Raw genomic sequence first — 22,902 nt, 5'->3', positions numbered from 1 at the left:
CCTAATTACTAAGGCTGAAAACAAGTAATTCCAGCCAATTATTTCCGGATGCTATAATAACCCGGTGCTTCCCAATCTCTTGACTGAATTACCAACTAAGACATGAAGCATATAGGCATGTGCAAGCAATGGAATTGAGATCCCAGTTGAACCAGCTTAATTTGGAAAGGCCAAAAAAGATCTCACTGCAGAGTGGGTTTGCAAAGGCCTGCATGAACAATATGCACTGCAGTCAGGTTTCATGTATTTTCTTTACTAGCTTGGTTGTGTTTAACCAGCCGAAGCCTTGCAGTATCTGAACATGTGCAGTACTGAGGGTTTTTTCATGAATAACAACTCCCCTTGGCCAGAGGATACAAATTTACAATACACAAAATCAAAATATGCTGAAAATCCTAGACTCTTAGTTCTCATTGCCTCAGGAATAAGTCTGACTACAGAGTTAATGAATTTTTCCATGTCAAAAACCAAGTATTGTAGGAACTGCACATCTCTTCCCAACTTGAGCTGAGATTTCCCAGCTTACCACGACTGCAGAGGAACACATGCCGAATGACAGGACCCAGCGCATATTCAGACGATCCCCAACAATACCGCTGATAAAAAGACCCTTAAAAAAAAAGAGGAAAATATTACCATTTAACAATATGATGTAGTCTTTGAACAATAATGCTTTCAACACAGAAGGCTTTAAGGTACCGCACTATTCTTTGTGGTTTGTATTCTAGAAGAGGCTATATTGTATTCTAGAATTCTATATTGTATTCTAGAAGAGTTCAAACCTCTGAAGGGCACCAAGGTAGGGAAGGCAAGAATTCATCCATCCACTGGCTTCTGCAAAACCACACAAGCATTTGGTGGATCCAGAGCTTAATTCACTGGGAAGTATTGTAGCTGGGTGGTAGAGCACCAGCCTTATCCACAGAATGTCCCAGCATCAACCCCGGCATCTTGAGGAAGGGCAGGTGGACTCCTGTCTGGAACCATGGCAGTCTACTGTCAGTCCACATAGGCAATACTGAGTCAGATGGACCAAAGATGTCACTCGGGGTAAGGCTAGGTTCTTAAGATCCTACAAATGTACACACACCCCACACCGGACCTGAGGGGGTTGCGATCTTCCCTCTCTCTCTCTTGACAGGCTTTTAGAGTTTGATGGGGAAAAGGTTTCACTCACCACAGCGTATGAGAACAGGAAGATGGTGTCCAAAGTTCCAAGGAAGAGTGTGGCTTTCCTAGTATCGGGAAATATATGGCTATTGTTCCAGAGCTGCAGAGAGAAGCAAAAATCACCCCCAAATAGGGATCTCAAATGTGCTGATGGGATAACTTAAAAATGACCAGGGATAACCAGCACGACGCATCTTCAATGCCCCAGCCTTCATCAGAAGCACGGAAGCAATCTCAGTACTGTAACACTGACTCCAACCACTAGAGGTCAGTCCCTTTTGCACTTTAAAGATGTTAATGTTTTCATTCCTAAGGGCTCTACTGAAGAGGTCCTATACTGTCTTACTTTTCAAACACACCCCACCTGGAATTACCCAGAAAGGGCTGCTTTACATTTGACACTTACTCTTAACTTTTTTTTTGTTGGAGGGACATTGACACCATGATTCTGGTGCATGTCTCCACTGAGTGTCGATTGGTTGGCAGACCCAGATCTGTGCCATGTCATGATGTTAAGCAACTTTTTACTTTGAACACAACTTTTTGAATGTAACCATCAACTCTTTGGGGACATGGGGCACATATGAAAATTGGAGACGCTATTGCAGACACTATGCATGCAAAGCAGCCATATGTATGTACACAATACAATACACACTCTCCTCCCCCCTCCATACCAGTAATTAAAATGGGAGGGGGTTGGGATCCCCCCTAGGCCTACTGTGTGGGCTGAGAGGTCCCACTAGAGAGATCAGCTTTTCTCCCCACCTGAAATCTGTAGGAAGACACACATACACATTGCAACCATTAGGCTTGGGGGGAAGCACTTCTTTCAAGATGAACTTAACCAGGGAGCATGGAAAGAGGAAGGGGCTTTTAAGGCACAAAGGAAGCTCTCTGTGGGCACATCTCTGCCCAGAGGCACCATGTTTGTGGCCATTACAAACAGAACAATGTGCAATGACAGATTATATTGCTCCTTCCAAGTGACAACTTGCAAACAGCCAAGCCATTTTCCATATGGTTTGTCTGGAGCACAAATCTCTAAAAGCGAGGGATATATTAGTCTTCTGACACTACCTGAAGGCATAAATCAAGAGTGCTGGTGATTGTATTGTTACCACACCCACACACCCAGCCTTTTGAAAGGACTAAGGGACAAGGGTATAGGTTAAGTGTGGGGCTGTGTGTACTTGCCCTGAATCAGAAAGGGAGGCAACCTGAGCTACTGCATGCCAGTGTGGTGTAATGGTTAAGAGCGGTAGACTCGTAATCTGGTGAACCAGGTTCGCGTCTCCACTCCTCCACATGCAGCTGCTGGGTGACCTTGGGCTAGTCACACTTCTCTGAAGTCTCTCAGCCCCACTCACCTCACAGAGTGTTTGTTGTGGGGGAGGAAGGGAAAGGAGAATGTTAGCCGCTTTGAGACTCCTCTGGGTAGTGATAAAGTGGGATATCAAATCCAAACTCTTCTTCTTCTACTCAAGAATCACTGAATGCAATTGCCTTACTCCAGAGTAAGAATGCAGAGGATCACAGCCTTATGGCAACTTGCAGACAGCCAACTTTAGTTTTATATCGAGTTAGGTATGGCCAACTGTTGGCTTGTAAGTAAAATCTAGGCCCCCAGAGCAATTTGATCTGGTTCTTGGCAGCCCGACTCACTTCTATTCTAAGCATGCTAAAAATGTTCCCCAACCATTTCATGTGCATGGGGGAGAAAAATGTCTCCCTCCACCTTGTAAGGGGGTGATTCCACTGTGTTAATCCTCCTTTTATAGATGTTGTTATGTGGCACCCCAGCTATTCCTGAGCACTTGTTCTCCACAGCTCCGACACCATGACTGGCAGACAGTACTTGTCCGCTTCTGAGAAAGGAGCCCATTTGGGTGGCAAAATACACATCTGCCACTGTCTCACTCACAATGTGGGGGAAAGGGAGCAACCCAAGAATACAGAAGCTGGCACAAAATATATATATAGTGTTATCCTATTCAGGTTTATCTGGAGGCAAGTCCCCCCCCCCCCATTTCTATAGGATCTTCCTTAGAGCAGCGGTTCTCAACCTGTGGGTCCCCAGATGTTGTTGGACTACAATTCCCATCACCCCTAGCTAGCAAGGCCAGAGCTCAGGGATGATGGGAGTTGTAGTCCAACAACATCTGGGGACCCACAGGTTGAGAACCACTGCCTTAGAGCATTTGCTGCTGCAGCTGCTAAAGGACAATAGTCATTTACCTCTCTTGCTTCCATGAAAGGAAAATTCCAGACACTACAGAGCTGGGAGAAATCTTAGAAAGCCTAGAGTGCTGAAAAACAGAACGTCGCAGTCTCCCTTTCCCTTGCTTTTGGCGGTTTGGATGAATACATCCAACACTGGCCAAAGTCAATATTTAATGGAGTCAAGATTACCTACGTCAGAAATCTTGTGCATTCTGCTTATTGAGAAACCAGGCTGGACTCGCACAAGCAGGAGAGCAAGGTGTGCCCCCCCCCCCGAGCCATTCTTTCACATCACTGCTCCTATACAGATGTCACGTGAGACACAATGCAGTGAACTCAGCCCCATGGAAGCTTCCTCCAGTAGATCACTCTCCTGCGACAACAGGATGTAGTGCTTGGACGGTACCCAAAGAAAGCACAGATGATTTGTTTTGGCTCCCACAATGGAGAAGGGAGCTTCCCCTTTCAGGTGACCAACTTTGTGAGATGAGCTACCACTTCACAAGTAATAGCTGTTGGGCCCACCCCTCCCTGGTGGACAGAAAAGCATCCCTTTTGGGGGCAACCTGCAGACCTGTAATATGAATTTTATATCCTAGGTTAGCCCTATTCAAACCTAACCCATTGAAATGGATGGATATGACTAACTTACCTCATTTGGCTGGAGGCTGGGGGAGGTGTTGTTATGGGGAAAGGGGGTCCACTGGTTGGATATGCTGACCTTGACATTGCTAAACGTCTTCCGGGAGGCATGGAGCAAAGAGTAGCTGGGGAATTTATGGGGGTGGGGAAGAGGGGGGAGAGAGAAAGAAGGAATATCAGGTTATTTTCTCATACCTACAAGAATTGCTATCTGGTTTCCTGAGAGGTGCTGCCCTTGTCACGTCCGAAGAACTTTTGGAGTTTGCCATTTTTTGTGGCAACTGGTTGTCGTTTATTCTGGTGGTATCCTTACATGGGGAGCTACCCAGGCGTTCCAATGATTTCGGATGGTGGATGTAAGATGTTCACATTAGTAGTCATAGACCTTTGTATTGCGAGGCCTCCTCCGGAGGATGTTCTGTCTGGTGGAAACCTAGTTCCTCCTCATCTAGATATCTCATTTTAGTCCAAAAGCCCGGAGAGATCTCCTTGGGGGTGGTTTTCCTTTTAGGGGGTGATATACTGCCCTCCCTTATGTGTTGTGCTTTCATAATTAAAGGCGGGTTTATCTCTGCCTTTACCTGGAGGTTATGTGGACGACAATCTGCTGAGTTATATTCCTGTGTAGGGATCATTTTGGATGAAATCTGGCCCTCCCTTGTCACTGGCAAGTGCAACATTGGTTAGAGTGGGGAAGGATTTTAAAAGCTGGTCTTGGGAAGACCGCTTTTTGTATGTACGTTGTAGAAGAACAGAACCTCCCAAAAGCCAAATCAGAAACTAAAATGAATAGAAGAGGAGTTGGGGCAGGGGACTGGGAACCTGTAGCACTCCTGCTATTGTTAAGAGTACTGCTCCCATTGACCCCAACCAGCATAGTCAGTGGTCAGGAATACAGGAGTTGTAGCCCAGCAACTTCTAGAGGGCCACTAATTTCTCACCACAGGCAATGAGGAGAACACCTGTTCTAGAATTAGAACATCCCAGCAAATATCACGCAAGCATCTCCATCCAGAATCAGCTTCTTAACTGTCTCTCCACCTTCAACTTGCTCAACCGTCCACAAACCCCACAAAAATGGCTATCGTACAGACTCCGTTGCAACAACCTACCTGAAGAACGTGAGCAGGAACACGGCGACATGATGGTGTGTGCACTGCGACGTGAGGGTCCTGTTTGCAGGCGGCCTCCTCCGAACTCCAGGCATAGCTCTCCTTCTGGCTTCCCCAACTCCCCTCCCCAACCCCCTTTCGCCCTTTCAGGGTAGAACGTAGATTAGGTCATTTCTCTTCTCCCTTAATAATAAAAAAGAGGAAAAGGTAAGCATAGGCAACATAATCAAAATCATTTTATTATTGTAATCATCAGAGTCTTTGGACATTCCCAGAGTTGGATGGTCTGGTTTGTTTGACAATGAGAAATCAAACCTTTTGTGTTATTGGCCCATTCCGCCAATAGATATTCAACGGGCGCCTTTTGTGTCAATTTCTACTGAAAACTTTTCTGTTCTGCCAGGCCTTTGCAGGCATTTAAGAATACATTTCCCACAATGGTCTATTGCGGTTTGTTTCCAATTTCTTTTTGCATTTAACTTGCTTTTAACTTTTTGTGATTTTATTGTCTGGCTTTATGTTTCCAGTGTTATATAAACTGTTTTATAAATAGAATTAAAAAGTTTCATAGAACTCAGTGGAACTTACTTATGAGAAAACTGGCTTGGAAAATTATTATTTTCTCCCACTGATGAGTCCCTTTACACACAGGAGTGTGTCCAAATAACTTGCAAAATTTTAAGTGCATAAAGCATAATGAAAAACCGGAAAATACAATAAAAATCATGCATAAAACAGATGCAATAACATAGAATAGCAGAGAAAATAACATCAATAGACAGCAAAATCATCATAGCCCATCAAATGCCTGGAAGAAGTTTTCATCGGGCACCAAGAGAATGTTAATTGATGGTGCTACATGGATCTCACAAGGGAGAGCATTCCACAAGCAGGGAAACACAACTGCAAAGGCCCTGTCTCTTGCTGCAACCCTTAGAAACACAGAACTGTAGAGTTTGAAGGGACCCCAAGTGTCATGTAGTCCAATCTCCTGCAATGCAGGAATCTCAACTAAAGGAACCCGGAGGACAGCCTCAAATGAAGATTTAAAAATCTGGGTAGTTTCATATAGGGAGAGGCACTCTGAAAGATTAATGAACTTAGGGTCCTGTCCCACTGCTATAAGAGGCCAAATACATTTATGTATATTTGTGTGAAAGCAAGGGACTCACTAGTATTATGTCTTTCCCAATACCTGCCATCCCAAGTCTCAAGATCCGCCCGAAAGTCCTAGTGCAGGATGGCGATATGAGACAAGGCATGGTTGGTAGCTGTGCTCTGTTTATAGAGCTCCCTCCCATGTGAGATACTAGCTATTTCTACACAAGAGATGAAAACTTATTTGCCTTTGAAATCCGACGTCGAGGCTGGTTAGAGTAAAGGCTTTGTACTGCTGTTTTTATACTGGATGAGTGAATTTCTTTATAGTTTATATTACTGATTATAGGAAGGACAGAGTATAAAAACTCTGAAATAAATGCAGCCACAATACCGAAGCAGAGCACACAGGAGCACTGGCCCACGTGTCTATTGTGTTTCCAAAAGCAAGCAGATGCAACTAGTCCGTCCAGGCATTCTGCTTGAATGTGTAACCCAGGTAAGGATGAGTGCGCTGTCCCACTGCCATCCCCATTACATTTCAATTCTTAGAGGCTGAAGGTTTGAAGCAGGAAGATTCAAGAACTCATGGAGGCTCCGGACAGGCAGGGCTCTAAATCATGCAGGGAATCTCCATGAGTATAGGAGGCTCCCCCAATCAGAAACACCTTCCATGATCTTGAGGACAACAGAGCAGGGTGGATTTGATTTAAATTTAAATCACTAGTCAGTAAGACTTGATTTAAATCATTTTTTTAAACAGACTCAATTTTGCTGGTATAATCTTAATATTTACAACCAGATGAAGGTTTCATTTTTGGCATAATAAATTTTCAAAGACAATTTTGGTTATACTATTAGAAATACATAGATCATTATGAAATTATTGTGAGGTTTAATAAGTTAACTGTTTATATTTGGAGAACTTTTCTGCTGTACTTTATTGGAAGGAGAAAAATAATCATTTCCTTAATAACAATTTAAACAATTTCTTTAACTAAAACAATAACATTATAGCACATGTATCCATGTTTGTTAACTGATGTGGTTAAACTTAAAAAAACAAAACTTAGACTGAGTTTTAGCACACATGAAAAACTTAAAACAAATCCTTATTTCCTGATGAATAGCCTTTGGACTATAATATAACTTAAATAGAAAACTATCTTTAGAAATATTTTTCCTCCAAAAGCATTTTATTTTAAAAATCCGATTTAAATAAAAAAAATCTGATTTAAATTTAAAAAAATCCATTTAATATTTTTTTTAAAAAAATTGTTGATTTTTATCCACCCTTGTCCCCACTCTCTCTTCTGCATGTATGCTGTACTGTACACAGAAACAGAATTCCCAAATAGGGCTACATCTGTGTCTCTGGCTACAGATTACATTCACTGCTTGAGACGCAGCAGCTTCAAAACCACCCCCTGCCCTATGGCTGGAGTCTCCTAGAGAGAGACAGACAGGGAGAAAGCTGGAGGAGGCAACTGTTATTTGTCTAGGCTTATCTTATCTGTCCTTTAGTTGGCTATTTTTTCCTAGAAGTTGGGAGGGGGAGAAGGAAAATGAGCTGCTAGGAAGAGATCTTGGAGGAGATAAGCCACAGACTGCCCCTAGATCTGTGGCCCTCCAGATGTTGGATTACATCACCCTCAATGGTCAGAGATGATGGGGGTTGTAGTCCAGCAATATCTGGAAGGCCAAAGGTCAGCCACCTCTGCCTTAGGCAAACTACTGTTCTCTCAACCTCAGTGTGCCCCCTCAAATCATTAATCCGGAAATAACACAATCATCCTACCTTACAGAGCTCTTGTTAAAGATTCACCATCTTGCCCAATATTCTTAAGGATTACTGAGGTGACATGTGCTGTTCAGGTCTGAGCTACTCTTTAGGGCTATCATGGGACAAATCCAGAGCTTCTAAGCTTCCCTTCTTCTGAGCCAAGGTCCATAAAGGAGAGAGAAAGAGCCTCAACAGATCGGGGTGGAGAAAGAAGGCTCAGCTTCTGAAGCATGGGCTAGATAGTCACCACTAATTATAACGTGAAGGTTGGCTTCACTCTGAAAGATGGGGGTGGTCCTTAGAAGAGGAGCTATGGCTCAGTGGTAAAGCATATTCCTTACATACAGAAGGTCTCAGGTTCAGTTCTTGGCATCACCAGGTAGGGCTGGGAGAGACCCCTGCCTGAGAGCTGCTGCCAGTTTGTGTAGACAATACTGAGCTAGATGGGCCAATGGTCTGATTGAGTTCGATAGCTTCCTGTGTTCCTTCTCTTGCTAGTCAACAGAGGAACCTTGCTGAAATCAGTTCTACTCCAGTAACATTGACAGAAAAACTGTAAAAGCAAAGAATACCAAGGAGTTAGGTAGGACTGATTAAAGGAGTTCCATTTTGCTTCCTACTCACTTTGGCAGCAGGACGCTGCGGGAATTAGCTAGATTTGACACAGGAGCATTTGGAAACAACCAGCTAAGAGCAGTCAAGACGCAGAAGGCCTCAGTGGCTCTGGCGATCACAAAGCACTTACTGGGTTAGGCTTGGATTTTCTCAAGCACACAAAGCTTGCAGGAGGCAAAAATTCTGCCAGGAACCAACAGCTGAAGAATATCCCCTTCATTACTTATATGGAAAGCTACTATATACTTTTCTGAGAATTGTATGGCACCAAACATTATCAAACACAGATTCACATTTGCACGACTCCACTACAGCATGTTGCTCCACAGCCCATGAAAATTGGGAAGGGTTCATAAGAGCTTGAAGGTTTTGCCTTCCATCTCATCACACACTGCCTTATTAACTTGATTAAGACATCAAATATTTATCCAGTAGATGCTCCCCTGCAACTCATTTTTCCTCCTCCCTTCCAGAGCTTGCTGTAACCATATTTCCATGTTATGGCCGCATCAAGGTTAACTGAGGTTAAAGCTAACAGGATTGCTTCCAATCCATTCAGTAAAATAATGGTTTGGTACCAGCTTGCAAACCAATGTCTCAGGCTGTCTTCACTGCAGTTAGCCCCCAATGCAGAACTTAATTATTAAATCCACAGTGTGGCATTACCTTTATTGGAAACTACCAAAAAGTTGTTTTTAAAAAAAAAATGGTGCCATGTTCTTCATCAGATAAAATACTACACAAGACAAGGGGTGACTGTGCATGGAAAAATAACAAAAGAACAAAACTATGGTTACATTAAGCCGAAGAAGGGAGGCAGGAATTCATACAAAAGAGGGAAGTTGGCAGCAGGAAGGAACCACAAAGGCCTGCGGTGCACCTCCAATCTCCGTACTATTACTTGAACCAGATTTGTGCCAGCAAGTAGCTAATATCCCCCAAAATGTTCCTGGTCCCATCTGGGAACAAAGATCAGATTGATAAGACTGACTGGACATGTCTTAAAACACCCCAAGAATTAGCTGCCCCTTTTTGCCAGGAAAGCCTTGAGGTACTCTTGCTTCCTCGCCACCCCAAATAACAGAAAACATTCCCTTGAAATAAATGCCCAACACCAACCGAAACACTTGTAAGAAACATTCTTGGCTGGCGGGATTACAACCTGACCAGGCTTAGGCTAAAAACCCCCTTTTGTCTGTTTAATTCGAGAATAAATACAGAAATCCCAGACTTGTTTACTTTCCTCCGGCTTTTAACTCGCACGCCTCCAGAGCAGCATTCCCTCCTTAACCTTAACAACATGCCTTGCAAACCTTGTCCCGACAAGGAAATAGGACTCCACCTGCTCAAACAGCTACGTGGCAGCAGGCTGCTGTTAAAAGGCACCCAGCACAACAAGCAGCAGCAGCAGCTTCGGGCCATTTCCCGCTGAAGCCACGGCAAGGCAGACCCGCGTGTCCCAGGGCACGTTTGAATCCGGCCCGAAAGCAGGCGTCTTGCCTGCTTGCTTTCGAATAATAATAATAATTTTTAAAAATCACATTCAAGGACAATGACTCAAGAAACCTCGCAAACCCGGCCGTGAGCGTGGGCTTGAGCGCCAGTGGAGCCGCCCCTGCCTCCCCCAGCCCTCGTCCCCCGACCACGCCGGGGCTCCTTCCCTTCCCTCCTCGCAGCCCCCGGGAGCCTCCACGTAAACACCGCTCACCTGCCCGCATTTCCAAGGCAACTTCCAGGAAGTCACGTGAGAGCCTCCTCTTCCGAGCCGGCGCCGCTCGCGCGCCACCTCTCCCGCTCCCTCGCCAGTTCGGGCCGCGGCCCCGCCCACCTCGCCCTCGCGGTGCACTCTGGGAGTCGTAGTCCTCCTCCTCCTCCTCCTCCCTGCTGCCCCGCGCTTCTTCAGCTCGCGAGGGCGACGGTGAGGCTGCGGCCGCCGGAGCCGGCAGCTCACCACGTTGCTTTCGATGGGCTGCGTTGTGGCGTCGTGGGATCGGGCCGCGCAGCGCCCCTGCGAGGCTGGAAAAGCCTTTGCCTGTTTCCTTCGGGGAGCAAAGCAGCGATTAACTACAAAACAACCACCACCATCTCAAACCCCGTTGAACTGAAGGGGACTGACTTCAGAGTACGCGTGCATAGGATCGGGCCGTCATTTTGCCACTGTCCAGAAGCTGGGAGGGCGAGGGCGCCTCGCCAAATCTTGCTCATTTATCCGGGAGTAAGAATAGGCATTTAACAAGAGATATATTTCCAACAAACTTTTAAAAATTCCTGTACGTTTCAATAGCTGCCTATCACTTAGAAATCCACCTAGTTGTTGTTATTGTTATTATTATTATTATTGATTGAATTTATTTACTGCCGTATACCCGGAGGTCTCAGGGCGGTTCACAGAATACGATAAAAATATAAAACCACAAAATACATAATCAAAATAAAAACAGCAGCCCAATAACACCCCCCCCCCCCAATTTAAGAGCATAGGATCCTCACAACATTTAAAGTAAGTTGTCTCCATCTCTGCATCTCTACCTGTAGAATGCCTGCCTTCTGCTATGCATCTCTGAGAGGTGCAAACTTTCCAGTTGCTCAGAAATCTTTACCAATAGGAATGGAAAGGAGCCGGTGAATGGACTGTTAAAAAAACACACACAAAAAAAACCTCTTACTCTTGCTGCAGTTATTGTGCTAGAAGGGATTTTACCTTTTGAGATTAAACAGCTCATCCTAGGAGGATACCACAGTCCCATTCCCCCACCCCTGCAAGGCTTCTGTGCTCCTAACAGTGATATATGAAAGGCAGAATTTCAACTGGCACAGCTTTTTCCTGACATAGACATGCAGCAAAAGGAATGGCTCCAGCCTCCACCTGACAGAGCTTCAGTCCATTTTTAGATAGTGAGAACCTCAGTAGGCATCGCCCATAGGTGTATGTGCTGGCATGAGAAAAAACCCACAGAATGTGCAGAGCAGGAAGAAAAGGTGGATATCATAGTTTCTTTCTGTTGCTAGATTTGAACAATGGTTCTCTTCTGGATAACTTATTAATTATTTGACAGCTTGCTTCTCTCTTGGAGTCTAGAGACCTGTATCAGTTACTTGACTGCTGTGTGAGAAAAATTCTCAGTGCAGTTTGCAGGGGGAATATTGTTATTCTTAAATGTATAGCCAGACCAGATGCATATTTGATGTTAGTAGTAAATTAGGCTTAATAATGCAAGCAGCATCGTTACCAAAGCAAGGCTCTATGGACCTGAAAGCACATGCTACTGACTACAATAGCAATTCTGACTCAACATGTATAGGATTGGACTGGTAAATTAACAAGGAAGTTAAGTTTTTTCTTTTAGGATATCAGGCCTGTGCTTTACTTCTCTGTACTTTCAACACAAGTGGCTTCTCACTTTTGATCCTGTTTGAGAAAGTTGTGCAGACTTAAACTCTTTGTGTAGTGCAATCCTGCGAATGCCCAAGGCTGCAGTCCTATACAGTGGTACCTCGGGTTACATACGCTTCAGGTTACATACGCTTCAGGTTACAGACTCCGCTAACCCAGAAATAGTACCTCGGGTTAAGAACTTTGCTTCAGGTTGAGAACAGAAATCGTGCTCCGGCAGCAGCAGTAGGCCCCATTAGCTAAAGTGGTGCTTCAGGTTAAGAACAGTTTCAGGTTAAGAACAGACCTCCAGAACGAATTAAGTACTTAACCCGAGGTACCACTGTATTGGATCCACTTACCTAGGGGTAAGCTCCCCCATCCCTTGGAAAACAGTGGCACTTACCTCTTAGTGGCCAAGCGCAGAATGTTGCTGCTGGTTTCTTTATGACTGCCTGACAATGATTCACTTTTCAGCATTCATGTCATTCAGAGAAATACAACACTTCCTTTGCACTGAGCTAGGAAGTGGCTTTCATATACAGCTGTATAGGAGTGCCTCTCGGGGGGTTGGTGCTTCAAGTAAGTAGTTAAAGAAAAGTTCAAGGATTGAGTTGGGTAAGATTCATTTTATAAACAGAATAGCCTGAAGACGTTGAACTTGTAGGACTACATTTCCCATCAGGCTGCAAGCAAGCCCAGGAAAGGTGGGAGGGGAATACAAAGAGAGCTATACCTGGCCGTGCAGGTAAGAGAAAAGGGTGAACAACAGGTGAACAAAAGTTGGTGTCGAGGTTTACTACTGCTTTAAGATATTGCGGAGGGTTTTAATGTTTTACTGCATTGAGCAATGACTGTCCCTTCTGTGGTCTGAGGAAGGGAAATTTTTGCTGGAGCAAGAGTTGAAAGGAGGAATTGTGGAAAGGGGAACTGATGGTGGCTTCGATGTTACGCTCGCTGTGATAACGAGGAAGCAGTTCTGCAAGGGGGCAGGCGCTGGAAAAAAAGGTTTCTCTTTGTTACTGATAAACCTACGAAGGGAAAATACAGGAGTGTGTGGGCTGGAAAAACTGCTCTTTCTCCCTGCTGCTCATACCAGTCCTAATGACTTATAAATGCACACTTTTTACCTGTTGTCCTTGGGTGTAAAAAGATATCTGCTCACCATGAGAGAATAGCTTCTTTGTGACAGCAGTGCTGACAAGACAGTGCCTACTTGTTCTAATTTTTCTCCCAGCAAAAGCTGACCTCTCTCTTAGTACTGTGGATTATATGAATTGTGCTTTCTTTAGAGTGTCATGATAAAGAGGTTGCTTCATGCTATCGAGTGATTCACCCAGCATAGGTAGAAGTAGATCTCAGGCTTGTGTGATCTTTGTTAGTTTTTACTATAAAAAAACCCTGAGGAGAAGCAACTGTGAGGGTGCAAAATGGCGGTTTGGGGTCGGCTGGGGCAACTAGGTATAAAGTGGTGATTTAGGGGGATGAGTTACCTACCAAGTGCATCCAATGCTCAAATTATTTGGGGGGTGGGGAGAAGTAGAAGGGCCTTTATGAAATCCACAAGCCTCAACCCTGATCACCACAACTTCTGCCCAATTCCCCGCTTGTACACAGTACCTAAGAGAGTGGGACCCCCATCTCCCACCCCAAGCCAATAATTTGAAAACTAGCTGCATTTTAAAATGTGCTAGAATGACCTGCATATAAAAGAAAAGAAAAAAAGACACGGCATTTTAGACCTTTGATTGCCATTGCTAAACAACTGGGAGACAGAAACCCTTGCAAATCCACTGCATATCACTCTGTTTTGTCCTGGCCCCAGATTTATGTAGGCACATCATGCAGAACACCCAACACCTCCAGTTCAAAAGATAACAGGCAGCAGGATTAAAGTTTACCCTGCCAATGCAGATGATGTCTGTTGTTATTATTATACCCATATTGGAGCTGCGGGCCGACAGCAAATTCACACCATCCCTTCTAAGCCCATTCAACACACGTATCAACTGTATTGATTCTCCCAAAGCATCTTGGGGAGTGTAGTTTTTGGGAAAGGCATGTGCTTTAAATGTGTGTTGAATGTGCTTTAAATGGAGAGTGTGGGTTGCCCAATGCTGCTACTCCCACTTCGCTGCAGGGCAGGGGGGAGTTAGAGTAGTGTACGACAACCCTGAAGTGTAGTCCAGTGTTATGCTGGTGTTTTGCTTTTGTTCAGTAAGTGGGTAGGAAATGCTGAAAAGTTGAGCATAATTAATTAAGGGTTAGAGGGGGACATAGGAGCTAGGGAAATTAAGGTCTTCAGCCATGGATGGAAAGATGTCTGAATGAGAAACAATGGAGAAAGCAAGTTTTTTCTGATTTTGACAAAGAGGAATGGCTAAGGGGCTCAGAATGAAGCTAGCGGGGCAGGCTGCCTTCTGCTGTCCATCAGCATTTACTGCCTGAGATGATTGCCTCCCTCTGCCTAATGGCAGGGCCAGCCCTGATAGGATTGCAGGCTACATTGCCAGCTTCAGCTTTAAACCTAAAAAGGTATGATTTCCCTGTAACGCTGCTCCAGTGGCCTATACAGGTTTATTACAAAACAAGATGGGGCTGAACTGGACAGAGCCAGGCTGCCACTTGAAACCCTGTCATTACGAAAACCTGACCTGCTGGAGGTAGAATGAAAGCCCTCTAGCAAACTCCACACACTCCTTTGCCACTCAGTAGTTAGGCGAATTTTTCCATTGTCTTTAAGAGTAGCTGCAAATAACAATAACAACTAGGGACCAAAGTACCTTAAGGGCTGTCTCCTTATCAGTGGCGTAGCGTGGGGGGTGCAGGGGGGGCCGGCCGCACCGGGCGCAACATCTGGGGGGGGTGCTCACACTCGCAGCTCTCTGCCCCTGCTAAAATCCACGGGTTAGGGGGCGCAAATTACTTGCCTTGCCCGGGGTGCTGACAACCCACGCTACGCCACTGCTCCTTATGCTCTATCTTGACCAGTGAGCTCTCTGTTGAGGCACTCCAGGTGCTTCCTCACGCTCCCCTGGTTTGGTTGACCGAGCCTTTAGTGTGGCATGCCCTGTGGGACTCCCTGCCACTGGAGGTTTGGCAGCAACCATCGCTCCCTTCTTGCAGATGTCTTTTGAATAATATATTACTTCAAAAGGACTTTGCAACATGAATTTTTCCTTTTCAACTGATTGGTATTTGTTCATGTTTTTACAGATGCTTTCTGTTGATTTTATTTTCATATGCTGCATACTGCCTTGATATTTATTTATTTTTTAATGAAAGCGCAGCGTATAAATATATAAACAGATAAACAAACAGTAGGAAGAGGGAGTGCAGCGATGAAATGTTGCAGTGCGAAGTACTTCCGCCAGCAGACTAACACTCTTTGGGCCCAGTATCTCTGCTGAGTGGTACAACATGATCAGGAAGAACATAAGCTCCTACTAATTAAATGGTATTTGGAGTCTGGCTGTTCTTTGCACTCATTCTTGCTCACACTATTCTAGGGCCAAGTCGTTCAGGGCTCCAGAAGATCATGGCTTTCTCCGGTTCTGACATGGATGAGGCTTTTGACTACTTGTTCAAGATCATTCTGATTGGAGACTCTAACGTGGGGAAGACGTGTGTGGTCCATCGCTTCAAGTCTGGGCAATACCACGCAAAGCAGCAAAACACTATTGGAGTGGACTTCACGGTACGTTCGCTGGAGATTGACAGCAAGAAAGTGAAGGTGAGTGGCACAGTCTCCTTTCTCCACTGGTGGACGTGGGCAGGTGGGCATGACTTGCCCAAAATAGCCTCACAGGCCAAACAGGAGGCTTGGTGGGTCTCAATAGACTCGTGGACCAGAGGTCCCCAGCGGTAGCTGATTGTTGCATCTTAAATGGCGTCTTCATTTCCCAAGGAGGCTGAAATAAATGGAAGTCCTGGAAATAATGAAATTCATGTTGATCAACTTAAACATCATTTAGGCTATAACCCTAGACTGCACATCAAAGTGCAAGTAGATAAACAGGTACCGCTCCAGCGGGAAGGTAAACAGTATTTCCGTGTGCTGCTCTGGTTCACCAGAAGCGGCTTAGTCATGCTGGCCACATGACCCGGAAGCTGTACGCCAGCTCTCTTGGCCAGTAAAGCGAGATGAGCACCGCAACCCCAGAGTCGGCCATGACTGGACCTAATGGTCAGGGGTCCCTTTACCTTTTTACCTGCTTACCTGAGAGCAAGTCCTTTTGAGCGCACATGGGGCTTACTTCTGATTAGACCCACAGGATTGCACTGTGTAAATAGATTAAAGAGGTGATCAACTGGAGATTTTGATGGCAATTCTTGCAAGTTGACTATGGGCTAAATGTGTTTGTGGATAAATATGACTGCAGTCTGGAGACTGTATTTCAACTCACTGCTCTTTCTGTTCAGTAAACTTAGGTTGACTTGAAGGATCAGTCTCTGGGAGAAAGTTAATTTTATTTCCTTGTCTCTTTCCCCAACCTCCACTCTGCCTTTCAGATACAGGTGTGGGACACAGCAGGTCAAGAACGCTTCCAGACTATAACCCAGAGTTATTATCGCAGTGCCCATGGGGCTATTCTTGCCTACGATATGACCAGGAGGTCTACTTTTGAGTCAATTCCTCACTGGATTCATGAGATTGAAAAATATGGTGCTGCCAACCTGGTCCTGATGTTGATTGGTAGGTGATAAATTCTACCACCAATAGCATGAGTTTAAACTTATCTGCTTTTTCTTGGTCATTAATTTTGAAATTTATTTTTAAAGCTGAAGCAAACATGCATAGTCCTTTTTTCTGAACTAGGAAGAGAGAACCAAGAGAAATGGATGAGCTCAGAAGGATACTACTACTAGGGGACATGGGTGGCACGGTGGTCTAAACCCCTGAGCTTCTTGGGATTGCTGATTGGAAGGTTGGTGGTTCGAATCCCCATGATGGGGTGAGCTCCCATTGCTCTGTCCCAGCTTCTTCCAAACTAGCAGTTTGTTTGTTTTTTTATAAATATTTATTAGGGTTTAAAATACAAATAGATATAATAAACAATATAACATATGTCTTAACATAGTTTCACATCTTCTTTGGACTCCCTCACATCTCCCGCTCCCACTTTCATCGTTATAACTTTTTGCCAGCAATTTATCATCTTGTTTGTATTCTTATGTCCCATCTGTTTATTTTAATCTTGTAATTCTCAAAAAAGTTTATATTTTTCTCAATCTCACTTATCATCTTAAATCATCTAATTTAGTGGTGCTCAATTGTTTATGATCTAGCATCCTGCTTAACATTCACTCAAATTACAGTATTTTTGTAGATAAATCTTGAATTTCTTCCAGTCCTCCTCCATCCTCTCCTCTCCCAGGTCACGGATTCTGCCGGTCATCTCAGCCAGTTCCATATAGTCTATCAGTTGCATCTGCCATTCTTCCAGTGTGGGTAGATCTTGAGCTTTCCAGTGCTTTGCGAGAAGTATCCTTGCTGCTGTTGTTGCGTACATAAAAAATGTCCGATCCTTCTTTACCACCCCTTGGCCGACAATACCCAAAAGAAAGGCCTCTGGCTTCTTTGTGAAGGTATACTTAAATACCTTTTTCAGTTCATTATAAATCATTTCCCAGAACGCCTTCACTTTAGGGCAGGTCCACCAGAGGTGGAAGAATGTTCCTTCACTCTCTTTACATTTCCAACACTTATTATCAGACAGGTGGTATATTTTTGCAAGTTTGACTGGGGTCATATACCATCTATATATCATTTTCATTACATTTTCTTTCAAAGCATTGCATGCAGTAAAGTTCAACCCAGTACTCCACAGCCTTTCCCAGTCCTCAAACATGATATTATACCCAATGTCCTGCGCCCACCTTATCATAGCCGATTTAACCATTTCATCTTGTGTATTCCAAACTAGCAGTTTGAAAGCACACCAGTGCAAGTAGATTAACAGGTACCACTGCGGCAGAAAGGTAAAAGGTGTTTCCGTGCACTCTGGTTTCCGTCATGGTGTCCCATTGCGCCAGAAGTGGTTTATAGTCATGCTGGCAACATGACCTGGAAAGCTCTCTGTGTACAAAAACCAGATCCCTTGGCCTGAAAGTGAGATGAGTGCCGCAACACCATAGTTGCCTTTGACTGGACTTAACCGTCCAGGGGTCCTTTACCTTTACCTACTACTATAATTTATTACTTATACCCCACCCATCTAGCTGGGTTGCCCCAGCCACTCTGGGTGGCTTCCAACATAATAAAAACACAGCAAAATGTCAAACATTAAAAACTTCCCAATACAGGGCTGCCTTTTGATGTCTTCGGAAAGTTGTGTAGTTGTTAATTTGATGGGTGGGCGTTCCATAGGATGGGCACGACTACAAAATAGGCCCTCTGCTTGGTTCCCTGTGACCTTACTTCTTGCAGTGAGGGAACCACCAGAAGGGCCTCAGAACTGGACCTCAGGCTGAACGATGAGGGTGGAGATGCTCCTTCAAGTAGACAGGGCTGAGGCCATTTAGGGATTTAAAGGTCAGCATAATCACTGTGCTCAAAAATGTCCTGGCAGCCAATGCAGATCTTTTATGACCAGAGATATTTGGCCCCGGTGATCACTTCTGACTTTCCCATTTGTCAGAATGGACTCAACTGACTATATTAAGGATCTAGTTATAAGTTAGGAGATAATACTTGCGAGTAGGTAAATCCCATGGAACTAAATGGGAACCCTGCAGCACCCCACTTGTTGCTTTTTTCCAGGATGACAAGAAATCATTAATGAGTCCTATTTGGGTTCAAACCACTACAAATCCACCTAACAGTTACCTTGTTCAACTCACATTTTACCAGCTTCCTCACAAGGATATCATGGGGGACTGACTTTGATTTGATAGCCGTAACTCAGTTTTAATCTTGTTGCAGCATGTCTCCTTTATGCCGCTTAGAGACAGCTGTGGTTGAGTGGCACGCAAATGGTTGAATAATAATAATAATAATTTATTATTTGTACCCCGTCCATCTGGCTGGGTTTCCCCAGCCACTCTGGGTGGCTTCCACAAAGACCAAAAATACACTAAGTTGTCACACATTAAAAACTTCCCTGCACAGGGCTGCCTTCAGATGTCTTCTGAATGTCAGGTAGTTGTTTATCTCTTTGACATCTGATGGGAGGGCGTTCCACAGGGCGGGTGCCACTACCGAGAAGGCCCTCTGCCTGGTTCCCTCTAGCTTTGCTTCTCGCAATGAGGGAACTGCCAGAAGGCCCTCGGCGCTGGACCTCAGCATCCGGGCTGAACGATGGGGGTGGAGACACTCCTTCAGGTATACTGGGCCGAGGCCGTTTAGGGCTTTAAAGGTCAACACCAACACTTTGAATTGTGCTCGGAAACATACTGAAGTACATAAATAAACCATGACCCATGCTGCTTGATGTATGTATCCTAAATGTCGCTGAAACCTTCTTAATCCATTTCAAAGGCAACAAGTCGGATGAAGCAGAGAAGCGCCAAGTCCTGTTTGAAGATGCTTGCACTCTAGCGGAGAAGCATGGCATCCTTGCTGTATTGGAGACATCCGCCAAAGAGGCCCAGAATGTTGACGAAGTCTTCATACTCATGGCTAAAGAGCTGATGGCCAGGAACACCTTGCAGCTGCATGGCGAGGCTGCCTATTCAGATACCATCCATCTGGACAGCAGGCCAGTGGTTTCTAATTGGGATGATGAGAAGTCCAACTGCTCATGTTGATGAGGTGCTTCAAGGAGAAGAAGCAACCAGGGGCCTGTTTTTGTTTTAAGGATCCCCCTGCTAGCCTCATTTTGCCAGCCTGATAACATTTCAGCCAGGCAACTTCGACTTCGTGTCATTCTTCAGAAGCAGAGGCCACCCTGGCAGTGCTACCTTTTCAGCTGAAGAGAAGGAAGGTCTATTGGAAACCATTTGCTTAAGGGAACAGTTAACTACGGTATTTTTTGCCCTGTCAGGTGTCTGTTTGTTTCTACCAATGGCTGTGGAAAATAATGGTGTGTTTACTTGCCAGTAACTACAATCTCTTCTTGTATATGTTAGCTTTTAATTGGTGCCATTGACAACCATTGGCAGCCGATGTAGTGAAATGTTAAAAGAATGGCCATGAATGGTTGCATCCCAGATGACTCCTTTACCAAGCGGTCCAGTGCTTTTGTAGCAATCTCAGAAACTTGATTAATCGAGGACAGTTGGTCTTTTTTATCAGTTTTATTAGGATTCTCCCTACCTCTCCTTGCCATCAATGGCTAGCCTTTATGAAGATGTTTAAGGGGGATTTTTTGTGTTCCTGTTTCCTTCCCTCACTCCGACTGATGGCAAACAATTCAAAGTAAAAAGCGTTTATATGATGTTCCCTTTTGGAAATTTGAATCGACTGAAGTTGTTACACCAGAGTTTTCCAACTATGTGTAATATTATTTTACATCTACTACAAGTTTTATCAAAAAAATCCCTGGTTTAGCCTAGGGGGCATCTGGTCCATAGGCCTCTTTTTAGGCCTTGTGGCACATTTGGAGTTTTTAGCAAGTGCGGTGGGTGTCATTTCTCTCTCCCTCCACCCCCCCACCCCGCATAAAGAGCCAGTGGAAGAGAGCACATCTGCACACAATTCACTTTTCGTGGGATGTGGGTGAAAGTTGGATTCAGTAGAATTTGAGTCATGGAAAGCCCATAGATCTGAAAGAGGAAGTGGCAAGGAACATGACTCTTCCAACTTCCTCCTATGCACTTACTAAGGGAGAAAATGGTAATCACCCTAAGCCTCTCATGACCAAGGGGGGAGGGTTTTGTGGGTTCCACAGAAGCCACATTAGTGACCTGTGATGTAGTCTAACGTTCTCTTGCCAGGCAGTTGCCTCAAGCAAATTTGCCTCAAGCAAATCAGCCACTGCCCTTCTCATTCACTGGGCATCTGCATACAGTAATGTAGGAGGATAAAATCTAAGACAGGAGCCACAACCACATCCTGTGGCAGTGGATTCTACACAGTGATGTGTTAAATAGTACTTCCCTTTCTTTCTGTCTGTCCGGAAGCAATGGAGTCTCAACTTCATGCTGTGACCTTGAGGTCTCTTCTTATAAGGGAGGGAAATCTCTGTCCCTTATCAGTGCATGATGTTGGCTCAGGAATAACTAAGTATATAGAAAGGAGAATTCCTGGATTGCAAAATCCAAGTTTGGGGCAAGTACTCATTGGTGAGAGAACCCCAGCAGAGATTTAAAACCACAAAGCAATGCAACAACATAAGGCATGGAAATATAGGCTGTTAAGACTTTTAAAATATGCCTTTCTATGTGAGTTCCAAAATAGTTGCCTCTTCTCCCAGCATAGGAAAAGACCATGTTTAGTACGTTAAAAATGGTTTACTTACAAACTCTCCAAAGGTCAGATTCACATGCTTTTGCATACATCAGTCAGAAAGGCCGCACAGGCAGTAAAACTTAGTTTAGTTCCAAGGTGGTGAAAGTTATTATTGGTAATAATTATTGGTTTAGGAACTCAAGAGTGGCTTGAGAGAGCCATGCGGTCTGAACTGGAGAAGCCAGCTTGGACCTCACATCTTGAGTTTCTCAGGTAGACTTGTGAAGGGGAACGACCTAGGATAAGCCTGACAGGACATCTTGCTCTATGGTCTTCACCCCTTCATGCATTACTTAAGACTTAAGCATGTTGGTTAAATAAGAATGAGACTGGTTATCCCACACATGAAGGGAGCCCCACACAGAATTGCTGGAGTAGCTCAAGGACCTCCTAGCCAGCAACAGTGACAGCCACTTGTATTCACCTAATTCTTTCCACATTAGCAAAGTCCCCAAATAAACAGGACAGATAGCTCATGCTTCTGCCTCTATAGTTTATGCATGTGCATAATGCTTGGGCTACAGTGGATATAAAAATCTGTGAATTGGCCCAAAAAATTAGTTTTTACTGTTGCTGATAATTAAGTTGTAAAAAGTACTGCCAACAACAATGGGGGGGGGGGGAGAGAAAAGAAATAAATGAAGCAATTGCTGTTCACCCCACCACCACTTCTCATGACCCAGTTTGTGCATACATGTGAACTGAATTGCAACCACTTTGACTGTTTTCAGCCTGAGGGTAGAGTGAGTCTTTTTAGCAATCTGTATGCTGTTCTGGGAGTGTTTTTCGGGTTAACGCCTGAAATAAGGCTGTTTCTCTCATCCTTCCAAGGCACTCTCATGCAACTACTACGGATGACCACATAATCTGAAAGGTGTACTGAGGCACAAAATGCCTATGAAAAAGGGATGCAGCATGTCAGCAGATAGCACTGTACTAATTCCAATAGTTTATACCACCATATTTATCTCTGAATACTTGTGTGTCTGAACACATGCCTCAACTTAGGGAAAACATTTTACCCGACATCTTCATGAATCTCATTCATTTTGATAGTAGCACCTGCCTTTGAAACACAGATTAGGTCAGCATTTTCTGATTTAAGGCAGTTAGATCTCATTGACCACAACGTGACAACCTGACATTACACATTTTACTCCCAGTTCAGTGACAAGGATTAAAGCATAGGTCTCATGCCATTACTCAAAAAAAATATTATTTTTTTTGTCTCTCTCATACAAAGCTTCTCTCTTCTCTATAACATTGCAATTAGTTGAATCTATATGCTGCTATTAAGCATGAGGGGGATGGAAATATCCAGATGACCAATTGCTACTGGTGACTCAAAACTGGATGCAGAGGTCAGGAAACACATTTTCATCCTAAATTTTGCAGGTTTTTTGCAGCCCACATTTGAGAAAACCGCTATTACGACAAAATCGAGAGCACATGGGAACGTAACTAAAATATAGGATTTCCAAAAGTTGAAAACGAA

General features: G+C 44.3%; 2 protein-coding genes across 7 annotated transcripts in view; one reads left to right on the top strand and one right to left on the bottom strand.

The window, feature by feature from the left end:
• SLC37A3 (solute carrier family 37 member 3) overlaps window positions 1-10,457 on the bottom strand; it is a 28,782-nt gene extending 18,325 nt beyond the window's left edge. The window contains exons 1-5 of the mRNA XM_081024050.1: window positions 10,352-10,457; window positions 5,148-5,330; window positions 4,046-4,160; window positions 1,178-1,270; window positions 527-610 (exon numbers count right to left, since the gene is read on the bottom strand). Coding sequence (XP_080880176.1) covers window positions 527-610; window positions 1,178-1,270; window positions 4,046-4,160; window positions 5,148-5,242 — 387 coding nt within the window. The 5' untranslated portion in view covers window positions 5,243-5,330; window positions 10,352-10,457. The remainder of the gene's footprint in view (window positions 1-526; window positions 611-1,177; window positions 1,271-4,045; window positions 4,161-5,147; window positions 5,331-10,351) is intronic.
• Window positions 10,458-10,532: 75 nt separating this feature from the next.
• Window positions 10,533-19,901, top strand: RAB19 (RAB19, member RAS oncogene family). 6 transcript variants are annotated; one of them, XM_081024085.1, is made up of 4 exons: window positions 10,533-10,765; window positions 15,526-15,749; window positions 16,529-16,712; window positions 19,497-19,901. In XM_081024085.1, the coding sequence occupies exons 2-4, from the start codon at window positions 15,555-15,557 to the stop codon at window positions 19,763-19,765; spliced, it is 648 nt and encodes a 215-aa protein (XP_080880211.1). In that variant the 5' UTR covers window positions 10,533-10,765; window positions 15,526-15,554; the 3' UTR covers window positions 19,766-19,901. The 6 variants fall into 6 exon arrangements, with proteins under 6 accessions (XP_080880211.1, XP_080880210.1, XP_080880209.1 ...); XM_081024084.1 differs by having other exon boundaries at window positions 10,533-10,858; XM_081024083.1 differs by having other exon boundaries at window positions 10,533-10,913.
• The last annotated feature ends 3,001 nt before the right edge of the window (window positions 19,902-22,902 follow it).

This window comes from Podarcis pityusensis, assembly GCF_964106645.2.
Source record: "Podarcis pityusensis genome assembly, chromosome: 10".
Classification (NCBI taxonomy): domain Eukaryota; kingdom Metazoa; phylum Chordata; class Lepidosauria; order Squamata; family Lacertidae; genus Podarcis; species Podarcis pityusensis.
The sequence above is the reverse complement of the archived record's forward strand: the minus strand, read 5'-3'. Positions and strand labels throughout refer to the sequence as shown.

Bases quoted from the DNA above. Each gene is read 5' to 3' on its own strand.
- RAB19 (XM_081024081.1), top strand. From the start codon at position 11,601: ATGTGCAGAGCAGGAAGAAAAG. The intron at 11,623-15,525 runs GTGGATATCATA...ACACTATTCTAG, and splicing joins GTGCAGAGCAGGAAGAAAAG to GGCCAAGTCGTTCAGGGCTC. The intron at 16,713-19,496 runs GTAGGTGATAAA...TCCATTTCAAAG, and splicing joins CCTGGTCCTGATGTTGATTG to GCAACAAGTCGGATGAAGCA.